Source organism: Myotis lucifugus, unplaced genomic scaffold (assembly GCF_000147115.1).
Source record: "Myotis lucifugus unplaced genomic scaffold, Myoluc2.0 scaffold_103, whole genome shotgun sequence".
Classification (NCBI taxonomy): domain Eukaryota; kingdom Metazoa; phylum Chordata; class Mammalia; order Chiroptera; family Vespertilionidae; genus Myotis; species Myotis lucifugus.
Window position 1 is genome coordinate 2528438 of NW_005871151.1, and position 21391 is coordinate 2549828.

At 48.6% G+C, this 21391-nt stretch overlaps 1 protein-coding gene across 1 annotated transcript in view; it reads right to left on the reverse strand.

Moving 5' to 3' along the window:
- LOC106697798 (ankyrin repeat and BTB/POZ domain-containing protein BTBD11-like) overlaps positions 1-21391 on the reverse strand; it is a 160087-nt gene that overhangs the window by 6723 nt on the left and 131973 nt on the right. The window contains exons 2-3 of the mRNA XM_023757240.1: positions 7536-7685; positions 589-793 (exon numbers count right to left, since the gene is read on the reverse strand). Of these exons, the coding sequence (XP_023613008.1) occupies positions 589-793; positions 7536-7617 (287 nt within the window). The 5' untranslated portion in view covers positions 7618-7685. The remainder of the gene's footprint in view (positions 1-588; positions 794-7535; positions 7686-21391) is intronic.

Genomic DNA, 21391 nt, shown 5'->3' on the forward strand with positions numbered 1-21391 from the left:
GGAGCAGCAGAAGCCGGTCAGAGAGGGCTTCGTCTCCCAGGAAGCTCTCCCTTCTTCCTCCCCTGTTTTTCTTTCCCGTGAGGATTCTGCTTCCCCCAGCAAACCAGTCTCCCACCCCCCTGCGTGGCCCATTCTGGATGAGCAGGTATTGATGGTCTAACCCCCCTACCCCTCGGAGGGTCTCGGGCAGCCAGAATGAAATGCAGGTAACACTCCAGGAGCTGGCATCCCCCAAAACTGCCTTCACAAGGAGGCTACCCTGCACTACCCAGACCTTCACCTCCCCCAGAATTTGCAGACTTGCTCTTCTGACCTAGGTCATTTTTTTTTTTTTTACCTGGAACTGGACCTGCTCTATGAAATCCCACTTCTAAGACTCCACCAGGGTCTCGGGTATCTCCTCAGGCCCATGGTTCCCATCTGGACCTCTCCAGTGAATCTCTGGGAGCTGGGCAATCCTGATCCCAGCATCCCTCCCCTCCCCCACCCCGCGCCTCCATGGAAGGAGGCAGTGCCCACCCTCCCACCACTAGGCGGTGATGGCCAGAGTGGGGCTCCCCTCTTTGGCGAAGCGAAGGCAAGTCTTACCTTTCCACCTGGAGGTTGACTTTGGAAGGCTCCACGTTGGGATTTTCCCACTCCATTTGCGGGCAGTGCATGAAATAGCAAAGGGTGTACAGGGCCTCAGGCTCCCAGTAGAGCGCCCCCTGCTTGTGGTGCAGGGGGGTGCCGTTGCCGTGGTGCTTGGCATTGAGGGGCTGCAGGTGGTGCATGGCTCGGGACACCAGGTCGCCTGTAGACAGAAGTAAGAGTTCAGATCCCTCAGGCAGCAAAGGCTTGCAGAAAAGATGTGCCTGAAGATCCCTGAGAAATCCTGTTTCATCGACAAAGGAAACTGAGATCAAGGTGTCAAGGGTAGTCAGAAGCAGAGACAGATTTCAACCTGGACACGTGTGACTCTCATGCCTGCGGTCTTCACCCTCTTTTTCTGAGTGAAGCCCAGTGCCGCCTGGTCCAGGTCCAAGTCCGTCTTAAGGATGGCTGGCATTTTGCAGCCAAGGTGTTAACAGATGCCATTTACCCTTGATTCAGTAATTCCATTTCTGGGACGCCGTCCCAATGTTGGAATCCAAAATGCAGCAAAATCTTCCTGCACAAGGATTTTCACCCAAACCTTATTTACAGGGTCCACAAGTTGACAAAGAAACAAATGTTTAAAAATAAGAGCGTGGTTAAATAAACTCTGGTACATCCACATGATACCATCATCAACTTATGCAAGTCATTAAAAATGTTTACACAGAGGTGCCATGTCACAAAAAACCCTGATGTTAAAATGGTGAGTGGGAAAAGAGCGAGATTCAAAACTGCATACAGTGTGATTAGGATTATGTTATTAAAAAGTATGTACTGAGTAAATATTAAAAAAAAATCAAAATGTTGACCACGGATTTGTCTGCCTAGTGGGATTGTGGGTAATATTCCTTTTTATCCAGCATTTCTGTAGTTTCTGAGTTTTGAGTTATGGAGTGTGCTACTTGGTAGATACTATAAGCTTCCTGAAGTAGTAGCTTTTATTTTCTTGTAACTTCCATCTCAGGTCAACTTGGAGTACACTCAGCTTTCCATCTGTTTTTCTGTTTTTCTTGAGAGCTCCCATAAAAGAAGCTCAAAACAAGAAAAACCAAAAGGGAGTGGAGAAAAGAAACGGGTCCGTGTTTAGGGCCCCGGCACCACCCCTCTATCCTCCAAGACACTGGGGAGCCTTTTGCCTCGGGTAGGCTAACCATCTCCTCTGAGCATCATTCAGCTCGCCCTGCACTTCCAGGTTCCCTGCTTTTGTTCTTATTGTTTCACACCTTAGAGTGCCCATCCTCTCATGCTCCCAACTACTGAAGACCTTCAAGGCTGTGATCAAATGCCTCTTCCTACATGGAGCCCTCCAGAATGCCCCCAGTCAGAATCAATCTCCCCTTCCCCTGTGTACCTGCAACACCTGCTAATACGGCTAAAACATTACTTGTTTAATTCTGTCATGTTTCCCAGTTATCTATCCACACATCTACGGAGCCTCCAGGGCAGAGACCATGACTTAGTCCTTGTTCTGTTCCTGAAGGAGCAGTGTAGTACAGTGGCTAGGAAGGTGCTCTCTGGACTCAGACTGCCATCATCACCACCATCATCATTTCATCATCATTTCCATCAACATTATCACCACCACCATCATCATTTCATCATTTCTATCAACATCATCACCAACATTTCATCATCATTTCCATCAACATTATCATCGTCACCACCACCATCATTTCATCATCATTTCTGTCAACATCATCATCATCATCATCATCATCACCATCATCACCACCGTCGTTATCAGCCTAGTCCTTGGATCAGAGGCCCCAAGGATGTCTGAGCAGGGCTGGCCATTGGAGATGAAATTGGCACAGGGATTCTACAACCACTAGCTCCACTTTAAACCCCGCTTTATGTATGTGCTCTCTGCTGCTTCACCTGCCAGTTTCATGACTCCCAAACCATAAATCACTTGTAATGTGCTGCCTTGAGTCTGGGCAGCGGGAGCCTGGCTCTAGGAACCGACTTGAACATCCATGTGTAACCATGTGGGAATCACCATCATGACTTCCCTCGTAATCTGTGTGCCGCAGGTACAATTTATTTACGTAATATTTTCTTTAAATTAGCTCATTCTTTCCCCACAAATAAATTCATTGGAAAAGGAAACCTCCTATCAGTGCCATAAATGGAAAACCAATATTTTTCTGGCACTCATAAAAAATTCATGCCAATTAAAAATTTAAAGTGTTTTCTGTTTCACCTACAACCGTCTCCTGTGCTGCTGTTTGGGAAATGCTACTCTAACCCGCCAGACTCAGGTTATCAGCGCATCTCCAACTAAGCCATCCTCCTGCACGCCCCACGTGAGGGCCCTGGGACAAACGGCCTCACGTACCAGCAGTTGGCACCTCTGTTAGCCTGAGCTTAGGCAGCACCTTCACATCCTCCCCTGCTCTTCATTTCATCCTCCGTCAGCTACCACTCACTACAGCACGTTTTCAAACCTCCCACAACCCTGGGACCGGAGGCAGCTAGCCTCTAGGAAGAGCCATCTGCATTTCAAACAAGGAGAGAGACCCCCTTGTCCAAGCAATTAGGGCGTTTTTGTTTTCTCCCCTTCCCCCCACCCCTGCTTTTTTTTCCCTGGTGACACATTGGATAGACAACCCAGAAACCCTTTTTACACACAGCTTTAAATTAATGGCCCTGTTGTGATTGCCTCATTGAGTGGGAGCAACAAGTTCATGGTTAAGTGTGAAAAGATTACAGGAGGAGGCATTTTTTAATGAAGTCCTCAGTTTTCCCCTTTAAACAGCAGGAAGCAATTACTATAATTAATGACTGTCCAATGGGCGGTTAATTGGGAGCTTGGGGGCATGACTGGGATGTCCCCAGGAGAGTCCAGGCAAGATCTCAGAGGACACGGGTACGGGATGGGACAGGACCAAATGTAGAGTCGAGTTGGTTCAAGAGTGAGAAAACCCAGGGCCTCTGCTTTCCCACCCGGCCTCAGTGGGGAGACTGGGTGGACCCAATACCCCCAGACGTCCTCACTGGTTCAGGGAAAGAGACCTGGACTGCCTGCCAGACTCTAGGTCACCTGTGATGTTCAGTACATCACCTAGCAAATTTCCTAGGGCTTCTGGTTAAAGAATCACCAGCCTGTGAATGTTTGGGGACCTTTGTGGGATCTTGATTTAGCTTCTCATTCAAATATTTTAGACATGCAGAGGTTCAGTTCTAGTTCTCTGAATTCAAAATTCAGTTCAATCGAGTATTTACCATTTTATTGGAGTTTCATGAAGAGTTCCCCTCACCTGTCACATTTTCTTCAGCTTCATTTATTTATTTATTTATTTATTTATTTATTTTACAGACCAGTTCACTGTGTGTCATTCATTTATTCGGATATTCCCCAAGCTATGGGCAATGTGTTAGGTGCTCAGAAGGCAAAACTGAATTGGACACAGCACAGCAAAGTAGAAAAAGAAAAACAACAACTGGGTTTGAATTATGACTCTGCCTAGGGGCAGGCATTTATCCTTCCAAGTCTCAGTTTTCTTATCTGTGAAATGGGAACATCAATACCATTAATGTATTTAAAGCACTTGGCACACAGTAGGGGCTCCACAAATAGTGGGTGAGTTTTCACCCCAAGCCATAAGAGGGTCCAAGCTCCAGCCCTACAGCTCACAGGTGAGGTTGATCTAAGACGAGTTGTTTATCCTCTTCTCACCTCCACTGCCATGTCCATGTGGTCAGTAACGGCCATAGTGGAGATAATTCATTTTTCATAGTTTCCTAGTTCAACAACATCAGCTGCTGCTGATATGATTACTAGCTATTAAGAAGGTCACGGTCAGGGGCTCTGCCCTCCAACCTGGACGACAGCCGGATTCAAGAAGAGCCGTGATGGCTGGGAACAAATTCTCTCCACCTCGTCTTTGCTGGAAAAACAGTGGTTTCTAGAAGCCACTCCGGCAGAGTAGCCTCTGAATGTGAAGAACAGCTCTTTGTGCACAGAGAGAGCAAGGCTGTATTGATTCAGACCACAGTGCAAGCTGGTCTAAATCACAGGCAGGCCAGCAAAGAAGGCAATTTCATTATCTTCAGTCGCCCACGTGGCTCACCAATGCGCTTCCTCGCATATGTTCTACGGGGCCCCGCTTAATGAATGTACAAAACCCACTGGCAATTAGCAGCACCCATTTGTGTGCCAACAATTCATATGCGAAAGTCAACATTCAACCGCAATGACAGCATTTAATTTGCAGAGCAAATTGTCCTTAAAAACAATTTAGGCCACAAGCTGCTCCTGCAGACTGCCTGCTTAGGCGAAGTGCAGATATTTTAGCAAATCCTTTCTTCTTCTTCTTTTTAAAACAATATTTTTTTTATTAATTTCAGAGAAGAGGGGAGAGGGAGAGAGAGATAGAAACATCAATGATGAGAGAGAATCATTGATTGGCTGCCTCCTGAGGGGTCCTAACTATACCCCAGGACAAACCTTTGAGACCATAAGAGATCGAAGTGTGTGGGCCAGAGGAGTGGTGCCCATGCTACACCCATGCAGACATGACCACACTGTGGCCAGGCTCTGTGCTTCCAGGGTCCTGTCCCGGGTGCATCTTAGCATTTCCTCTGAGAGTGATGTTCCCCCGAGGGAGCTGCTCGGACCCTCTATATCTCAATCCCCGGGGAGCTGTTAAAAGGCAGACGTTCCCTCATCCCGTCGCAATGGTTGCAGATGTCTCAGAATATCTTCGCACACATCACCACCTCCAACTAATGGGGTCATCAGAGCTGCTGCTAGAACTTGCTAATGTGCTACTGAAAAAGCACATAATTACTACACCACAATTTAGATGAAAATCTTAGTGTAATTGGTTTCTTTTGTAAACACAGGCACTTCATTTTATGCATTTAAAAATATTCTGCGGCAGGGTCCATGGGCTCCACCAGATTGCCAAAGGGGTCCATGGTACCCAAACGTTTAAGAAAAATCAAGTGAATGATGGGTAATGGGGAGCCCCTGTGACTGCAGGCATCTCGTGACTTTGGGGGTTTGATGAGAACAGAAATGCAGTTTCCAAGTTCAGGTGCCAGGAAAGTAGATTTAGTAAGGACCCCCTACGGCTTGAATCAGCGACTACCTCGCTTCCCAGAGGTTCCACATGCCTGTCCTGGTGTAGGGAATTCCCACGGGAGGAGGCGCACGTTGCTTTCCGGATCCCGAAGCTTTATAACAGTTCAGGATTGTCCAGACTCTCACACCCATTCATGCTTTAGCATAAGCCACGCGTTTCTGAGCTCAAAGCTCTAGTCCCACCGGGAACTAACACACAGCTAAGTCATTGACAATCAACGGGATCCCAAGTAAGTACGATTTTACTTCCCTTTGGTTGGCAGGGTTCAGAGAGCACAGCCCTAAATTAGGGGGGTGCAAGCATAACACGTCATTGCTCAAACTGTGGCATCCCCACCTTCTTGACAATCCCTCCCTTCTCGCCACCTCTGTCTCTCTCTCCCTCTTCCCTGCTCTTAGTATTTCTCGAGGACCTACTGTGTGCCAGGCAGTGTTCTTGGGGCTGGGGTTACATCAATGAACAAAACAAAATCTTTACTCTCCCTGAGACTATATAGTAGTAGGGAGAGACAGACAATTAAACAAATAGAAGAGTAATATAGGGCGTGACTAAGGGAAGGGCAGTGACTGCTAATGGTTTCAGGTTTTGGGGGTAATAAAAATGTCCTAAAATGGAGTGTGGTTATGGCTGCACAGCTCAGGAAACAGACTAGACATCATTGAATTGTGTACTCTAAATAGGTGATTTGTATTTCAATTATATCTCAGTGAAGCTGTTATTAAAATAAACAACAACACAACAACAAAAACAAGAGAATGCCATAGGGTAACTGCTGGAGAGAAGGGTGAGGCAGAGAGGGGGATAAAGGTCCTCAAAGGGTCATAATTTTATCCTTATCCCCGGACATGTCCATTGACTTGAGAGAGAGAGGGGTGGGGGGGGAGGGAAGAGAGAGAGAAACATTGATCAGCTGCTTCCCGTACTTGCCTTGACTGGGGACTGAACTCGCAACCCAGGTATGTGCTCTGACTGGGGAATTGGACACACTGACCCATGGTGTATGAGATGATGCTCCAACAAATGAGCTAGCAGGCCAGGTCGGTGTGTGTGTGTGTATGTGTGTGTGTGTGTATGTGTGTGTGTGTGTGTGTGTGTGTGTGTATCCTAATTTCAAATAGGATAGGTCAGGGAAAGCCTCATTGAGAAGGTCACATTGGGTGAGATTTGAAGGTCATGGATATCTGGAGGAAGAGTGGTCCAGGAAGAGGGATCAGGAAGTGCAAAGGTCCTGAGGTATGCCTGCTATGTTCAAGGAACAGTGTGGGGCCCGGGTGGCTGCAGTTCAGTGGGTCAGAGGGGAGAGTGGAAGATGTCTGAGTGATATGGGTGGGGGGCCTGGAAGCAATTCTGAGAACTTTGGTTTTTCTCTGGATCAGATGGGAACCAGTGGAGGATTCTGACTAGAGGAGAGATGAGATCTGATATATGCTTTAAAGGAATCCTGCCGTGACAAGCAAGTGAACAGACACTGTTCATAGAACCTGGCTGTGTGCCAGGCACGTGGCAAACTCCTTCATGGGCATTGAATCACCACAGCTACACTCTAAGTGAAGAACTATTATTCTCTCTGTTGTGGGAAACTGAGGCTCAGAACAGGTTAGGAACTTGACTCACATCAGCAGCAGGGCCAGGGCACAGACCAGGTCTGCCTGACGGTACAGTCCTCACCTTCCCCGCGGCCATCGCGGCACTGTTTTGTGCCCACGGCAGGTGCTCAATGAAAGGCACCACCTGGCTGGCCACCAAGCCCTGCCCTGCGGCGGGGGCACCTGAGGGACAGAGAGGGCGAGAGAACGTGCATCCACTTACTCAGTTCTGCGATGCTGCCCACGCGGGTGGCCAGCAAGGACTGCTCGATGGTCCTCAGCTCCGACTGGCTGAACATGGGCATTTCTCCCGGCTTGTTTGACCGCTGCGGGTCCCTGTGCAGATTCAGGCTGTCTGGCAGGCACAGCACTCCTGCAGGCCGGGGAGGGGGGAATGAAGAGAGAACAGATCGTTACTTTTTGGCTAACAAAAGGAGGAGCATCAAACTGAGCACAGCCTTGAACCACACCAGAGCTGGGACCACAAACCCAAGGTGACAACCCAGACTCCCTTCAGAAATGATATCTGGCTATTTTAAAAGGTTTCCTCAAGGCCCTGACCTGCTAATTTTAACAAATATGCGGGCATTGGTCTGTATGCACATTTCCACAGGACACAAAACAGAGCAGGATTCTATCTGCTCAGCGATGCCTCATTCTCCACCCCAGAGGCAGCTATTATCCACTGGGTGTCCTGGGGGGACGGCCTCTGCTGCAGTCACTTCTGAGGACTTGCTTTATTTGCCCAACAAATTGAACTCCCTTGGCTGGGTTGTTATCTGTTAGATAAGGCTCTCGCTTTCTCTGGAGAGCTCAATGCCAGGGGGTAAAGAGTCCCATGGAAATCCCTTCCCTTCCTTTCCATTCCATAGACACTTAGCGAGAACCTCAGCACTTACTCTGGTACTTTAGGCAGAAGTATTACCCGGTCCCAACCTCCAAAGGCAGAGTGTGCTTCCTTGCTCCTTGCCTTTGGGCTTCATGACTCACTCTGGCCAAAGGTATGTACATGAACACGATGGAACTCAAGGCCTGCAGAGCACCTGTGCAGTTGAACGTGCTCTCTTGCACCTCTGCCATCATCATGAGAGAAACATGCCCTGCCTAGGCTTCTGGTCTAAGGAGGGTGAGAGAGACACAGAGCAAACCCAGTGCCAACCTGAAGCTTAGAGCTGCCCCACAAACACACATGTTCACTTGGTATGTCTTTGAGATAGTGGGGGGTTGTTTGTTACTCAGCATTATGATGACGATAACTAACAGATACACCTATGAAGTGCCAATCGCTGAGTATATGAAGATACAATGAACAAGGCAGGCACTGAGCTGTGTTAGGGGCTGAGGACACAGTGATGGACAGAATACATACACTCCTGTTCTCAGTGGGCTCACAGTTTCAGCAAAGGAGGCAGCTGATACACACAAAGCACAAGGCCATGTGATAAATTCTCTATGGTAGGAGGAAATGAGGAACGAAGGCATGGGACCTGAATAATGAATAGTTGTCAATAAGTAGAAAGCACTTATTGAATACCTGCTATATTCCCAACCATGTTAGGCATTTTGAAGATGCAAAAGAAGCAGAAGATGCATTTAAGTAGTTTATGAACCAACTAAAGAGACAAGACTGGCAACAGCATAATTTAGGAACAATAGGATAGTATCAATATATAGGTGCTGAATTATTTAAGACAACTGGCAGGGCGAGGGGAAACAGACAGAATGTCTGTAGTTCAAAGGTCAGTAGTTCAAGTCCACTCCTCATTCTGCTTGAACCACAAAAGCTCAGCAAACAAAGGTTCCTCCTCTGAAGATGGGTGGACGTGCAGTGGCACCTGTCACACGCCTCTTCTGGCCCCTGCTGCCTCATTAGTGGCTCCAGCCATACCGAGCCAGTCGCTTGTTCCTGAAGGTTTCACCTTCACACCTAAAGGCTGATACAACGGAGAAGGTAGCTACAGAAGACCTTTTCTGGATGAATAATGAATGAACAGACGAATGATGCAAATGCAAATGATGATTCAGTTTCAATGTTCCTATAATCAGGAAACTGGTCAAGTAAGTTTCTTCCTAAGATTATTCTTTAAACCATTGTTTTTCAAACCTTTTTGACTGTGACCCGGAATAAGAATGTATTTTATATCAGGACCCAGTACACGCACCACCACCACCACCACCACCACCACCACCACCACACATACACTCTTCATGTTCTCCATGAAAAAAACAAAAAAAACAAAACAAAAAACAACTTCATGGAGAATAATACTGACTCTTACTATTATTACATAAAGCACTCTCATTTTTTTTCTTTTTACTTCTCTTCTATTTTATTAACTTAAAAATGCTATCTGCAGCATCAGAAGGGATTTCACTTTGAAAAACACTGTGGACTGTGCTGGTACACAAATTGGCATTAGCTGGACAACACGGAACCACCACTTACTGGACATTGCCTAGAGCCGGGCAGGCTCTGCAGGGGATGTGGAGATGACCGAGAGGTGATCCCTGCACTTCAGCAAACCTCGGCTTTTCAGGGAACACAAGGCCTTTGCAGAAATTCCCATCACCCAAGACTGGCCTCCTGCCTGTCCCCTTTTGCTGAACAGCTGAGTCATCCTCCTGGTGACTGGGGATGCCCTGAGTCATCCTTACTTCCTCCTGTTTGTTCACCGGCCTAGACATTTGGTCAGAGGCCAAGTCAAGTAGACGTTGCCACGGCAACGGTGTCAGGCCAATTCCTCAATCTGGTGCCCCTGATGTGCTGACTCTTAGTCAGAGATTTCCTACCCTTGGAGAGCTCCCCGCAGAGGGCACCGGGGGATCAGGACCCAGTGTGACAAGGGACCCCAGGTTCCTAGGTGGTAGTCATGGGGCTTCACAGCAAAGGAGACCCGAGAGTGAGCCCCCAGTGTTGGGAGGATGAAGTTGCCTAATCAACAGGAGAACTAAGCCTCATGTGCTCGCGGGATTGCTTTCTTGGTATTTGCATGATGTTCAGCAAGTCCCCATCCCTGACCTGCATCTGAAATGTTGTTTCACACGCAGGTTGAGGCATAAGCAAACAGGATGTGGAGTCTGGAACCTGAGTTTCAGACGTGGCTGTCAGTTCACACCTATGCTTAACCTCGGGTAGGTCACAGGGCCACTCTGGACCTCATTTCCTCTTCTGTGAAAGGTGACAGTTCTGTTCTTGTCTCCCTTACGGGGTTGCTGGGGGTGAAGGGATAAAATGAGATAATGTATACCAAAGTATTTTGTATGTGCTGAGCAAACAGTAGGTGCTCAGCATATGTTAACTGAGATTAAATCAGTTAATGTGTACAAACCCAGCTTTAGACTGCTTCATGCTTTGTCAGAAGAATAAACAATTTCCCTTGGGATTCTTCCTCCTTCTTTTAGAGGGTTATGACATTTAAATGTGAAAACATAATTACTCAAAGAAGCTGTGAAAGCTAGATCACTGAGATTTGAAAAATCTAAATTGAACGATTATGCAAAGATTATATACGAGGGCCCTGCCCGGGTAGCTCAGTTGGTTAGGGTGTCATCCTCATATGCCAAGGTTGCAGGTTCGATTCCGGTCAGGGCACATACAAGAAGCAACCAATGAATGCATAAATAAGTGGAACAACAAATCTATCTTTTCTCTCTCTCTCTAAAATTAAAAAATAGATATATGGAATTTATTTTCTTCCTCCCTTCCTTTTCTTCTCGAGGACTCTAGATGGGGTAGCACATAAACTAGAGTTGTTTGTTGTTGTTTGATTTTATTTTTTTGTCTAAAAATCAACCAGGTCAAAAAAAAGGTCCCAGCATCATATTTCAGTGTCAGACGCAGGCCTCAGTTGTGGACTACTCATCAATTTCCATTATCGGAGCCAAGGACAGCTGCAGCCTGGGGATTATAACTTCAAGTTCAAAGACACGGAGAATGAAGGTTCAAATATGACTTTGATTGGACCTGAAGAGAATAATTTCTCTAGAGAGAAGGTGATCATCAGCTATGGTCCAGATGAGACTGAAGAGGTCATGGCCTCCCTGAAATTCTATTACTCTGGAGTGGGTTGTGCACTTCTAAGGGAGAAGTTCATTCACATCCTAAGGGGGTCTGGGGGTCCTAACAGATGATGAACTGATGCCTCTGAGGTCCACATTCCCAGCAGCCACCAGGTCCTCTGCTCTGGGACTGACCGGCCGTAGGTGGGACAGAGTGGGCTGGGCATGACCATGGCCCTGACGGAGCTGAGCTCCAATCCTGCCGCAGCCCCTTGTGCAGCCTGAACAAAGACCTTCCCAGATCCCCAGTCAGCTTCTGTGTCTGCAAAGAGAGGTTAAAATATCTCCTTCATCTGTTTCTTGTGGTGATTAAACAAGATAACATATCAAAGCCTCTGCTCTATAATAAGTACCTGCCACACATCCTGTGCTCGCAGATGAGCAGTTTCTTTTTATTTAATGTCTGGATTCAAACAGTCTTGAGGACCATCTTTCCAAAATCTTGTGCAAACGGAGACTGACGGTGCTTTGGTTAGGTGGCTCGGAACATAACGCAAGAGAGCTACTCCTCTGGGGGCGGGGGGGCTGGGCCAACCACGTCGGGCATCTGATGGGTGATCAGGGGGCACTGCTGCCTTGCTGGATGCCTACTTTCCCATCTGCATAGGGCGGCCCCTTGGCAAATACACCGCCCTGCCATCCTTTCTCTCCTTTCAGCTTTTCTCTGCATCTCCATCTATGACTAGACCTGGATGCTATTTACCCACCAAGAGAAAACCAAACAAGACAGCCGTCAGCACTCACCCATTCTCCTCTCATCGATGATGGTGATGGAGGGGGAGGAGACGGCATACGTCTTGGCGCCCTGGACACAGGCTTGGGCTGTGCCTTGTCTGTGTTCGGCTGCAAGAGCAGTCTGCCTACTTCCTGCCTGCCAAGCTACCCCTTGGTTTCTGCTCAGTTAGCTCCAGAATTCAAGTGGGGGGTCCTGGCAGCTGTCCCAGCTTTACGCAACGGGAGGGCAGCAGCTGGGGTGCAGCAGGCCAGCCCTGGAACAGGCACCAGGCAGACCTGGCAGGTTCCGATTCCCGCCCTGCCGTCTCCCAGCTGCGGGCAGGGCCTTGGGCCTGGGCTCCTCTGAGCGTCCTTTTATCCTTCTGTGAAATGCTCGATGCTATCTACCTCCTAGTGTGACGGGGAGGCCCTAATGGGATAATATATATGGACAACCTGGCACAGAAAAGGGGGTCGATAGATGTTTGCTAATAGTCCAAGTGAAGTTCTTCGGAGCTGAAGATTTAGGAATTCAATAATACCATGATGCGAGAAGGCTCTGTGTTACCATTAAATTTATTAAGAAACAAGCTAGGAAGTTATCAGATTCCCCCACCCCCCTAATGTTTGTACAACCATTTTATTTTGAGAGACCTGAAGAGGGAAATAGATTGAGAGCTGGCTCGGGGAACCCATTCATTCGTCCATGAAAGGCATGCTGTACTCCAATTAGGATAAACCCAGACCATGGTTCATCCCCTCCTGTTCCCCAAATGAATTATATTCCAAGAAAAAAGTTCTTCGGAAGTCTGCAACCAAATCATCCAAAGAAATAAGAGGCAGAAAACGCAGCGATGGAGAATGGTCAGAAATCGGTTTGATGACATGCCCAGACATGGGGCCTGAAGGACACAGAGGAATGAGCGTGCTGGCCTGGAAAGAACATGAAAACATCATGGATCTTCTTCAACCTCAGACACTGAGCACCAACTACGGACAACAGGACACATTCCTGCTCTCAAAGGCTCCCGTTTGGCTGGAGAGTCAGACCCACCAACTGAAATACTGTGGGAAGAAGACTGGAGGGCAGGTGTGCGTGGTGTCCACGTGGGAGCACAGTAGGGGGATGCTTCCCAGGGGGCTTACACAGAGTTCAGAGTGTGGAGCCCGAATGAACGCTCAGGTTCAGTCGGAGCTGTGCTACTTCCCAGCAATGTCACCTTAGGCATGCCATTTGGCCTCCCTGTAACTCCGCTTCCTTGCAAATACTATGGGAATGGTCACAGCATGATCCTCAAAAGGCGACTGGAAGATCAAATGAATTACTACATGTCAATCTTGGCCCCTATAAATAGCGCAATTAAAGACAATGTTATTGAAGGACGTTCCAAGGAAGAATGTGCATATGGGAGAGTGGCTGGGGCGGAGGGTGCATGATGGGAGCCGAGGCAGAAGGTGGGGGAAGCTGGATCGGGAGGCAGGGTGAACCATGGGGAACCTTGGGCTTTGGGCCAAGAAGGATTTGGACTTAAAAAAACTGAACCTTCACCTTCTAGGCACTGTATCTCTCTATTCCCTCGTTCACAACCAAAACTCTAGAAAGAGTGGTCTGCATCTTCTATTTCCATCGCTTCCCTCCTCACTATCTCTACACCATGTTCTCTCCATTTTTACTGGGTCCCCAGCAAGTTCATGTTCATTCTCCAAGGCCCAACTGAAATGTCCCCAGACTCAAAGAAGCAAAAGCAGCAGCAGGCTCTGTTCTTAGTGAGCTGGCGGACCAGAGAGGAAGGTCTTGAGACAATAAGAAAAGTGCACCCAGTGTGCCCGCTGGGTGCTGAGACAGCGAGAGGCAGGGACAAGGTAGGGTGGGGTCACAAAAGAGGAAATGCCTCAAGGTGACCTCACAAGCTGCACCCCCCCCCCCCCGCCCCAATGAACCACATGCAGCAGGTTTCCTTGCAGTCAGCTCAGGAGCAATGGGAGCGAATTAGAACTTGGGTTAGAGAGTGTTCATACTGCAAACAGGACACAGAGGCGGCCGCACTGTTATTAAGGTACCATACATGGTACAGGTGCAGAGACCATGGGACGACAGTGTGGCTCTAACACCAGTTGCATAAATAAAAAAATCAACTGTTATAAAACCATAAAGAAACAGAGGGCAAAATAGTCTATTCAGTCACCTCTCCAGCGAGCAGTAGCCGAGCATCCACTAGGTGCTAGGTGCGATTCTGGGTACTGCGATCCAGTAACAAAACACTGAATATCCTTGCCATCTTGGTATGTGTGTTCCAAATACATAATTAGAATAAGGAGCTGCTTGGAGAAAAATAGAGCAGGAAAGGAAGATGGGGAGTGCTTGAAGGAAGTGAGTGTGCAAGCCACACTGGTATCCTGAGGGAGGGGATGGGGGAGAAGGGGGAGGGAATGCAGGCCAGCAGAGGGGACAGTAAGGGGAAGGGCCTGGGGGAGGTGGGCTTGGCTTGTTGGAAGAAGGAACGAAGAAAATGAGGGGAAAAGCAGTAGGTGAGGAGGTCAGAGATGTGGGGAGGGCAGACTGGGTAGAGCCCCATGGGCGACTGTAGACTTTGGTGTTTACACTGAGCGAGATGAGAGGCGGCGAAGTGTTCTGAGCAGGGGAGGGGTGTGGTCTGATCTTTTCAGAGGGTCACTCCAGCGGGTGGGTAGAGAACAGACCGGAAAGAATGGGGACGAGCCCGCAACCTGGTCTTGTGCCCTGACTGGAAATTGAACCGTCACCTCCTTGTTCATAGGTCCATGCTCAACCACTGAGCCACACTGGCTGGGCTGCCTTGTGTTTCTAAAAGATACATTAAGGCTATTTTTAACTGTTTCTTCCCCAGATTAATTTTAATTCTGAATCAGTCAGCATCTGAATATGGTTCAAATGGTGAAAGTGAATCATAGAAGGTGATCACACTATAAAGGGAAGGAAGGAGATGATGGGCAGGAGGGGAAGTAAGGAGGTATATGTCCATTGAAGAGCCCTCTGGATTCATTATTTGATTACATTATGTACATTACTAGAGGCCTGATGCATGAAGATTCATGCAAGAATGGGCCTTCCTTCCCCTGGCTGCTGACACCACCTTCGCTCCAGCCCGGAGCCGCCTTTCCGCCTTCGTTCTGACTCGGAGCCGCCTTTCCGCCTTCCCACGCTGCCCAGAGGCCCGGAGCGGCTGGGGCAGTGTGGAATGCCCCCGGCTGCTCAGCGCCTATGTATGCAAATTAACCTGCCATCTTTGTTGGGTTAATTTGCATACTCACTCCTGATTGGCTGGTGGGTGTCACAAAGGTACGGCCAATTTGCATATTTCCCTTTTATTAGTGTAGATGTGCCCTCGTGCAAACTTAACTGTACCTTTCCCTGTTGCCAACTCTCCAGTTCCACTGTGTCTCACTGGGACTTGCTTAACAAACACAAGTTGAATTAGTGAATGACTCCTGAGTAGAGTTCTTGATGGAAAAAATAGATTAATAAGTTTTTTTTTAAATAAAGGTGTCAATAACACATTACCACTCCTACTGAAAATTTTTCCTTGTTAAAGACAAGAGGGCTGAGATTTCACACCAGCTGTTGGAGCATTTTATGCCAAAGACAAATATTCACTGATATGTCATCCCCAGGGGACCTAGAAACCATATCCAGGTAAGAGTGAGTGTCCCCTCTACAGTGGAAGCCCATGCACCTGGCAGGCTTCCAATTGGAAATCTCCTTCTGGTGGAATTTCTGCAGAGTAAGAGAATGGGGATCATTAATATTCATAACCCAGGTCCCCAAGGCCTGTAAGATCTGGAATCATCCAAGGAAGATTAAATCATATTGAACCAAGCCTTAGTGTTCAGTATATTTAATTGTACTCTAAGTCTTCAAAGACTGATTATTTTTAATTAAACGCCCTGGTGACTAGAACTTATCACGTATTTGATAGGATATAGTGGGGAACTATTCCGCAGGATGCTTAATACGTTTAAATACTCCAAGGCTGACCGCACGGAGGACAGGGGCGTGTGTGTCTACAGGCGTAGAGGAGATTAGGCTAACATTTTGAGAACTAGCTAATGCTGCTGTGAACGCAGTATAGATTTTAATGATACGTAAAACCATAAATCTGCCAGTTGTAGCTATGCGTGTACTAGTATACGCTGATAGGACACTCCATTGAAAATACAGCAGATCCTCAAATAATGTTGTTTCCTTATAATGTTGATGAGACGTGGTAGGAACTTAACTCTTATCTCTATGGTAAAATTGGTTTTGTTATTTTGTTATAAGTCCTTTGGCTTAAAGTCACAGAACCTATCGAGGACACTAAGTGAGGATTTACTGTGCAAAGATTACGAAATTGGCTTTTAAAAACATTAGGATCCCATTAGGCTACATTCAGCAGCTGATTACAGAGCAACAATAAATTACAGGAGGACTCTAAATTCTCGTTCTTTTTGCTGTTAAAAGGTACTGCACTTTAGACAAGGCTATGGGCCCCTGGTGAAGTGAGTTCACTGTCCTTGCTGGTGAAGAGAGCCCTATCCAGCCACACATCTGGATGAGGACGCTCTGGGAGACACTTCCTCCTAGCCCCTATTCTGGGAGTTCTTTGAAAGAATATAACTCAATGCCTCTCAGCGTTTTTTTTTTTTTGTGTGTGTGTGTGTGTTTTTTTAAATTTAAGGCCCTCTTCTATCAACAAGAATTTTTGGACATTTTCTTCCCTCCCCACCTCCCTTGCTTCCTTGCCCCTCTCTCCCCCTCCTCTGCCTCCCCACCTGTACTATATTCACCATGTATTTTGTTTTCTGTATTCGAATATTTTTTTAAAATATGTTTTTATTGATTTCAGAGAGGAGGAGAGAGGGAGAGAGAGAGAAATCAGTGATGAGAAAGAACTGATCGGCTGTCTCCTGCATGACTCCTACTGGGGATCAGCTTGCAACCTGGGCATGTGACCTGACTGGGAACCGAGCCATGGCCTCCTGGTTCATGGGTTGATGCTCAACCAGTGAGCAACACTGCTAGGCTGAATTCAGATGTTTTGACATCTGGGCCTTGCTGACCCTATAGGGACTGCGCATCCTGGGTTAGCCTGTTCCTATAGATAGCAAACAACTTGCTGGTGAGTGCACTTCTCAGATGCAAATCAGCCCTGGGCCTCCTTAGTCAGGTTCTCAGCTCCAGGCCACTATCCACTTGCCCTAATCACCCAGGGCCAGGTACCAGACACCAGGGACAATGCCCAGGCCCTGGAGCCCGCTGACGTGATTCAAACTAGTCAACTCTACATCTGTTCACCCTTCCTTGCCAGTTCCTTTGCATGGAAACCACAGTCTCAGGGGAGGGGACCCAAATGGTCTTCCCTCACCAGAGGCCACGCAGTGCGGGGGCCAGGCCTCAGCGGAAATGGTTCTTGTCCTGTCAGGGCGAATTCATAAGCAATTTATTAGAAACCTTTGTTCAGGGAGTCCTGCTGCTAGTTAGGTGAATATTCTTGCTATCTGAAATCTGTACACACACACATATGCATGCACACAGGTAAGGATATCCACATACACAAACATACACACACACCCATTCAAAGTTGCCCATCCATCCATTTACCATATGTACATGTGTGTATAAACAAGAGAAATGACACACTTTTAACCTGGGAGAAGTTTCTCAACAGATGTGAATATCCATTTTGAAAGTTTGTGTCTGTCATTGAGAACCAGTGAGCTATGAAATCACGAACCTCGGAAGTGGGGAAGGGGTAGGTGCCACTAATCCCAGCTCCCCCCTAGTCAGCACAAATGTTTCCTGAGTGCCTACTGTGTGCCAGCCCTGGGTGAAGCCATGGTCCCTCATTATGGAAGCTTACAGCTAAACTCTCTATCTTAGGCATGAAAGGGAAGGGAAGGGAAGGGAAGGGAAGGGAAGGGAAGGGAAGGGAAGGGAAGGGAAGGGGCTTACTGAGTGAGGGAAAGCTCTGTGTTCTGTGCATGAAGAGGGAGAACCACTCCTGCTCACAAGGGTCAGAGAGTTGAGGTGGGAAAGATCCACTTCCTGGAGAAGGAAGGATGTGTCCGCAGTCTTGGGGGAGGGAGATGGGCGGCAAATGGCTTCTCTGGGGACTCAGGGAATTAGGGCATCGCTTTTCTGACACTGAAAAGCTCTCTCCTGGGAATGTGAGTGATTTTCAGACATGCCTTGTCATTCACTATTCAACAAAATATTCACTGAAAACCTTCTTAGTGCCGGATACTGTACAGGGGACATAGATGATGACGATGATGATGGTGGTGGTGATGGTGATGATGATGATGATGGTGGTGGTGATGATGATGATGATGGTGGTGGTGATGATGATGATGATGGTGATAATAGTTATGATAATGGTGATGATGAAGATACTGATAATGGTAGCTAGCACCCACTACGTGCCAGGCACTATTCTAAGTACCTTCCATATACTCATACATTTTATATCTTCAGGGGGTAGGCATGAAATATTTGCTGAATTAAGACATTCATGAATAGAGGGTGACTTTGGTTTCTACCACCCTAAGCCCACAACTGGGGACCTTGGCGATGGGGCAGTAGATAAATCAGAATGAAGGGAAGGTGGGAGAGAGGAAATAGAGATAGAAACAGTGATGTGATACAATAACACACAACACTGGTGTATGGGCTCTGGAGCCAGACTGCCGGGGCCGAAATTCAGGCTTTGTTACCTATTACCTCTATTCACTCTCTGGCCAAATGAATGACCCTCCCTGTGACTCAGTTTCCCCACCTATAACGCGGGTGGTGGTAGGAACAGCATAGGGATGCGGCATATATATCCATACCTGAACAGTGTCTGGCACATACGAGATGTGCAACACCAGTGTTTCTTGTTACTATCAGCTGCTCAGCGGGCTCAGCTAAGCCACTTCGAGGCAGAGTGGGCTGCATCAGCTTCCTAATTTGGCTTTTCCCGCAGACCAGTTCTTAGATCTAATTGGGAGTCTTTACAGCCTCCATTCTCGCTGCTATCCTGGATGCCTGAATCCCCACTTCTGATTAAACCTGATTTCCTATTTTGCATCTTTATTTCTCCCCAGCCAAGGAAGACTTCATCAAACAGATGACATTTGAGCTGAGTCTTTAGGAATGTGTAATTGTAAAAAGGGAGGGAGTTAATAAAAAAGGAAGAAGGAGCCGGTCTGGCTGGAGGGGGGAGGAGGGGTGGAGGGGTGGGGCCTGGTGGGAATGCAGGCGCAGGCTGCGCTGGGATGAGACAGCGGGCAGAACTATCGTGTGCAAAACCTTGACCACCAACCAAATGAACATTTTAAAGTTCACTGGGGAGCCATCCACACTTGCAAAGCTTTATAAAGTCATAATTGCTATGTACATCCTGGGGGGTGGCGTTTATCCTGGTGGTGGTATTAGTACCAGCACAAATGGGACTTGTAGTAATAATGGCATTAGTAGTCATAGCAATAACAGCAGTTAAAGTAACAGTGGCTGCACGGTGGGAAAGGAGCCATCATCACCATTATCTGCATCACCATCATCCTTACAACTAACTTTCATTTAGTGCTTGCCATGTGCCATTCTGAATATTTTGAGTTTTATATCATTCCATTCTCACAATAACGATATGAAGTAGCTACTATTATTATCCCCATTTACAGATGAGAACACAGAGGCAGGGGAGAGTCACATGACCTGAGCAAAGCTGCACGGGAACCCAGACACCCGGGACCCGCTTGTAAAAGGTGACGCTGGGCACAGTGAGCAGCTGCTTGGCTTACCCAGTGGGACTAATGGACCTCAAGGATCAGCTGAAGACAGGGAGGGCTTCCCCAGCGTTCAGACGAGCCCCTGAGAGGTGACTCTGGGGTCCTGGCTGAGCCTGGGAGGGGGCAGCCCGTTCTAGCCTCTCTGATGTCCCTCTGACCCCTGTCGGGAATAGGGTCCTGGGATGGCTGCACCCCAAGCTTGTGACACCCAGGCCAGGGCCGATGATCAGCACACAGGGCAGCCAGGAGCGCCTCTCAGGCCTCCCGCCATCGGGGCTGGCCTGCCTGGCACCCCGGCCATCACCTCCAGGCTGAGTACCACTGCTGCCAGCCTCGAGTCTGCTACCTGCACGGCGCTGCCCAGAGGAACCCCACAGCGCGGCTGAGCCGGTGTACGAGGGCCTGGCTTCCCCCATGGCTGATCCAGTATGAGGCAGCGGCTAAGGCAGAAACGAATTACCCCAAGTGCAAATTGTCTCTGCTGCCTGCAAGACGGTAGGTCCCCTTCCACGCCCCTTCCCTGTCACCAAGGGAGTGAGGGTGGCCTTCCTGGGTCCAGAGAAGCGACAGCCAGCCTGCTCCCTACTCCTGTGTGTCCCTGTAAGTGACAGCTCCCCAGAGTCCCCCACAGTCCCTGCAAGAAGATGGAGCTTAAAATCCTGTTTTGCGGGCTCCAGGGGGACGGCAGTGCCACCTTCCGGTGCCTTGATTAGGAAAGACCCTCGGGGCCCTGCTGTGGGAGGATGAGCTCCCCTGACTGCGGGGGCAGGAAAGGGAGAGGGCGAAGGCTCCCACAGGCCCCAGGGAGCTGCAAGGGGAATACTTCGGTATTCTAGAGCACGGGGGAGAGCCCCGGCTTTGAAGGCCCGCAGGATAACACGAAAGAGAGCCGGAGGCAGCTGTACTCAGGTGTCCTGTGGCCACTCTCATGACCTCTGGGCTCCTGGCCCCTGCGAGGCCAGGCCTTACAGGTGGGGCCACTTGGCTCCCCGGCCACACGCAGCCCAGGCTGGGTGAGGCCTCTGGTCAGCTGGCTGCGGGGCTCCCTCTGATCCCTGGTCAGCTCCTTACCCCTGGCTTTTCCAGACCTTTCATCAGCAACTCTGCTCAACCCCTCGGGGCGAGTCCTGGCTTTCCGTCCCAGCCAGCTTTGTTGTGGGAGGGTGAAGGGACTCCCCAGGACTCATTATGTAGCCCAGATCCCAGGCTGCCCCCTGCTTCCCTGGGGATCACATGACGCGTCTTAGATCCTCTGCTTCCGACCAGGACCCAGGACTCGGTGCTCAGGCAGATCCCACGCCGCCTGTGTGTGGAGCTGAAGAGAGCTGCGCTCACCCCTCCTCTTTCCTTGCTTACTGTGTGGCTTTGGACAAGTCACTGGCCCTCTCTGTGCCTCAGTTCCCACCTCCGTGCAGTGTGGACAGCAACACCTCCCTTTGCAGGCTTGTTGTGCGGTCTAAGAAGGGTTTCCCAGCGCTGACGTGACAGGACCACAAACTCAGCGGGCCTAAATAACAC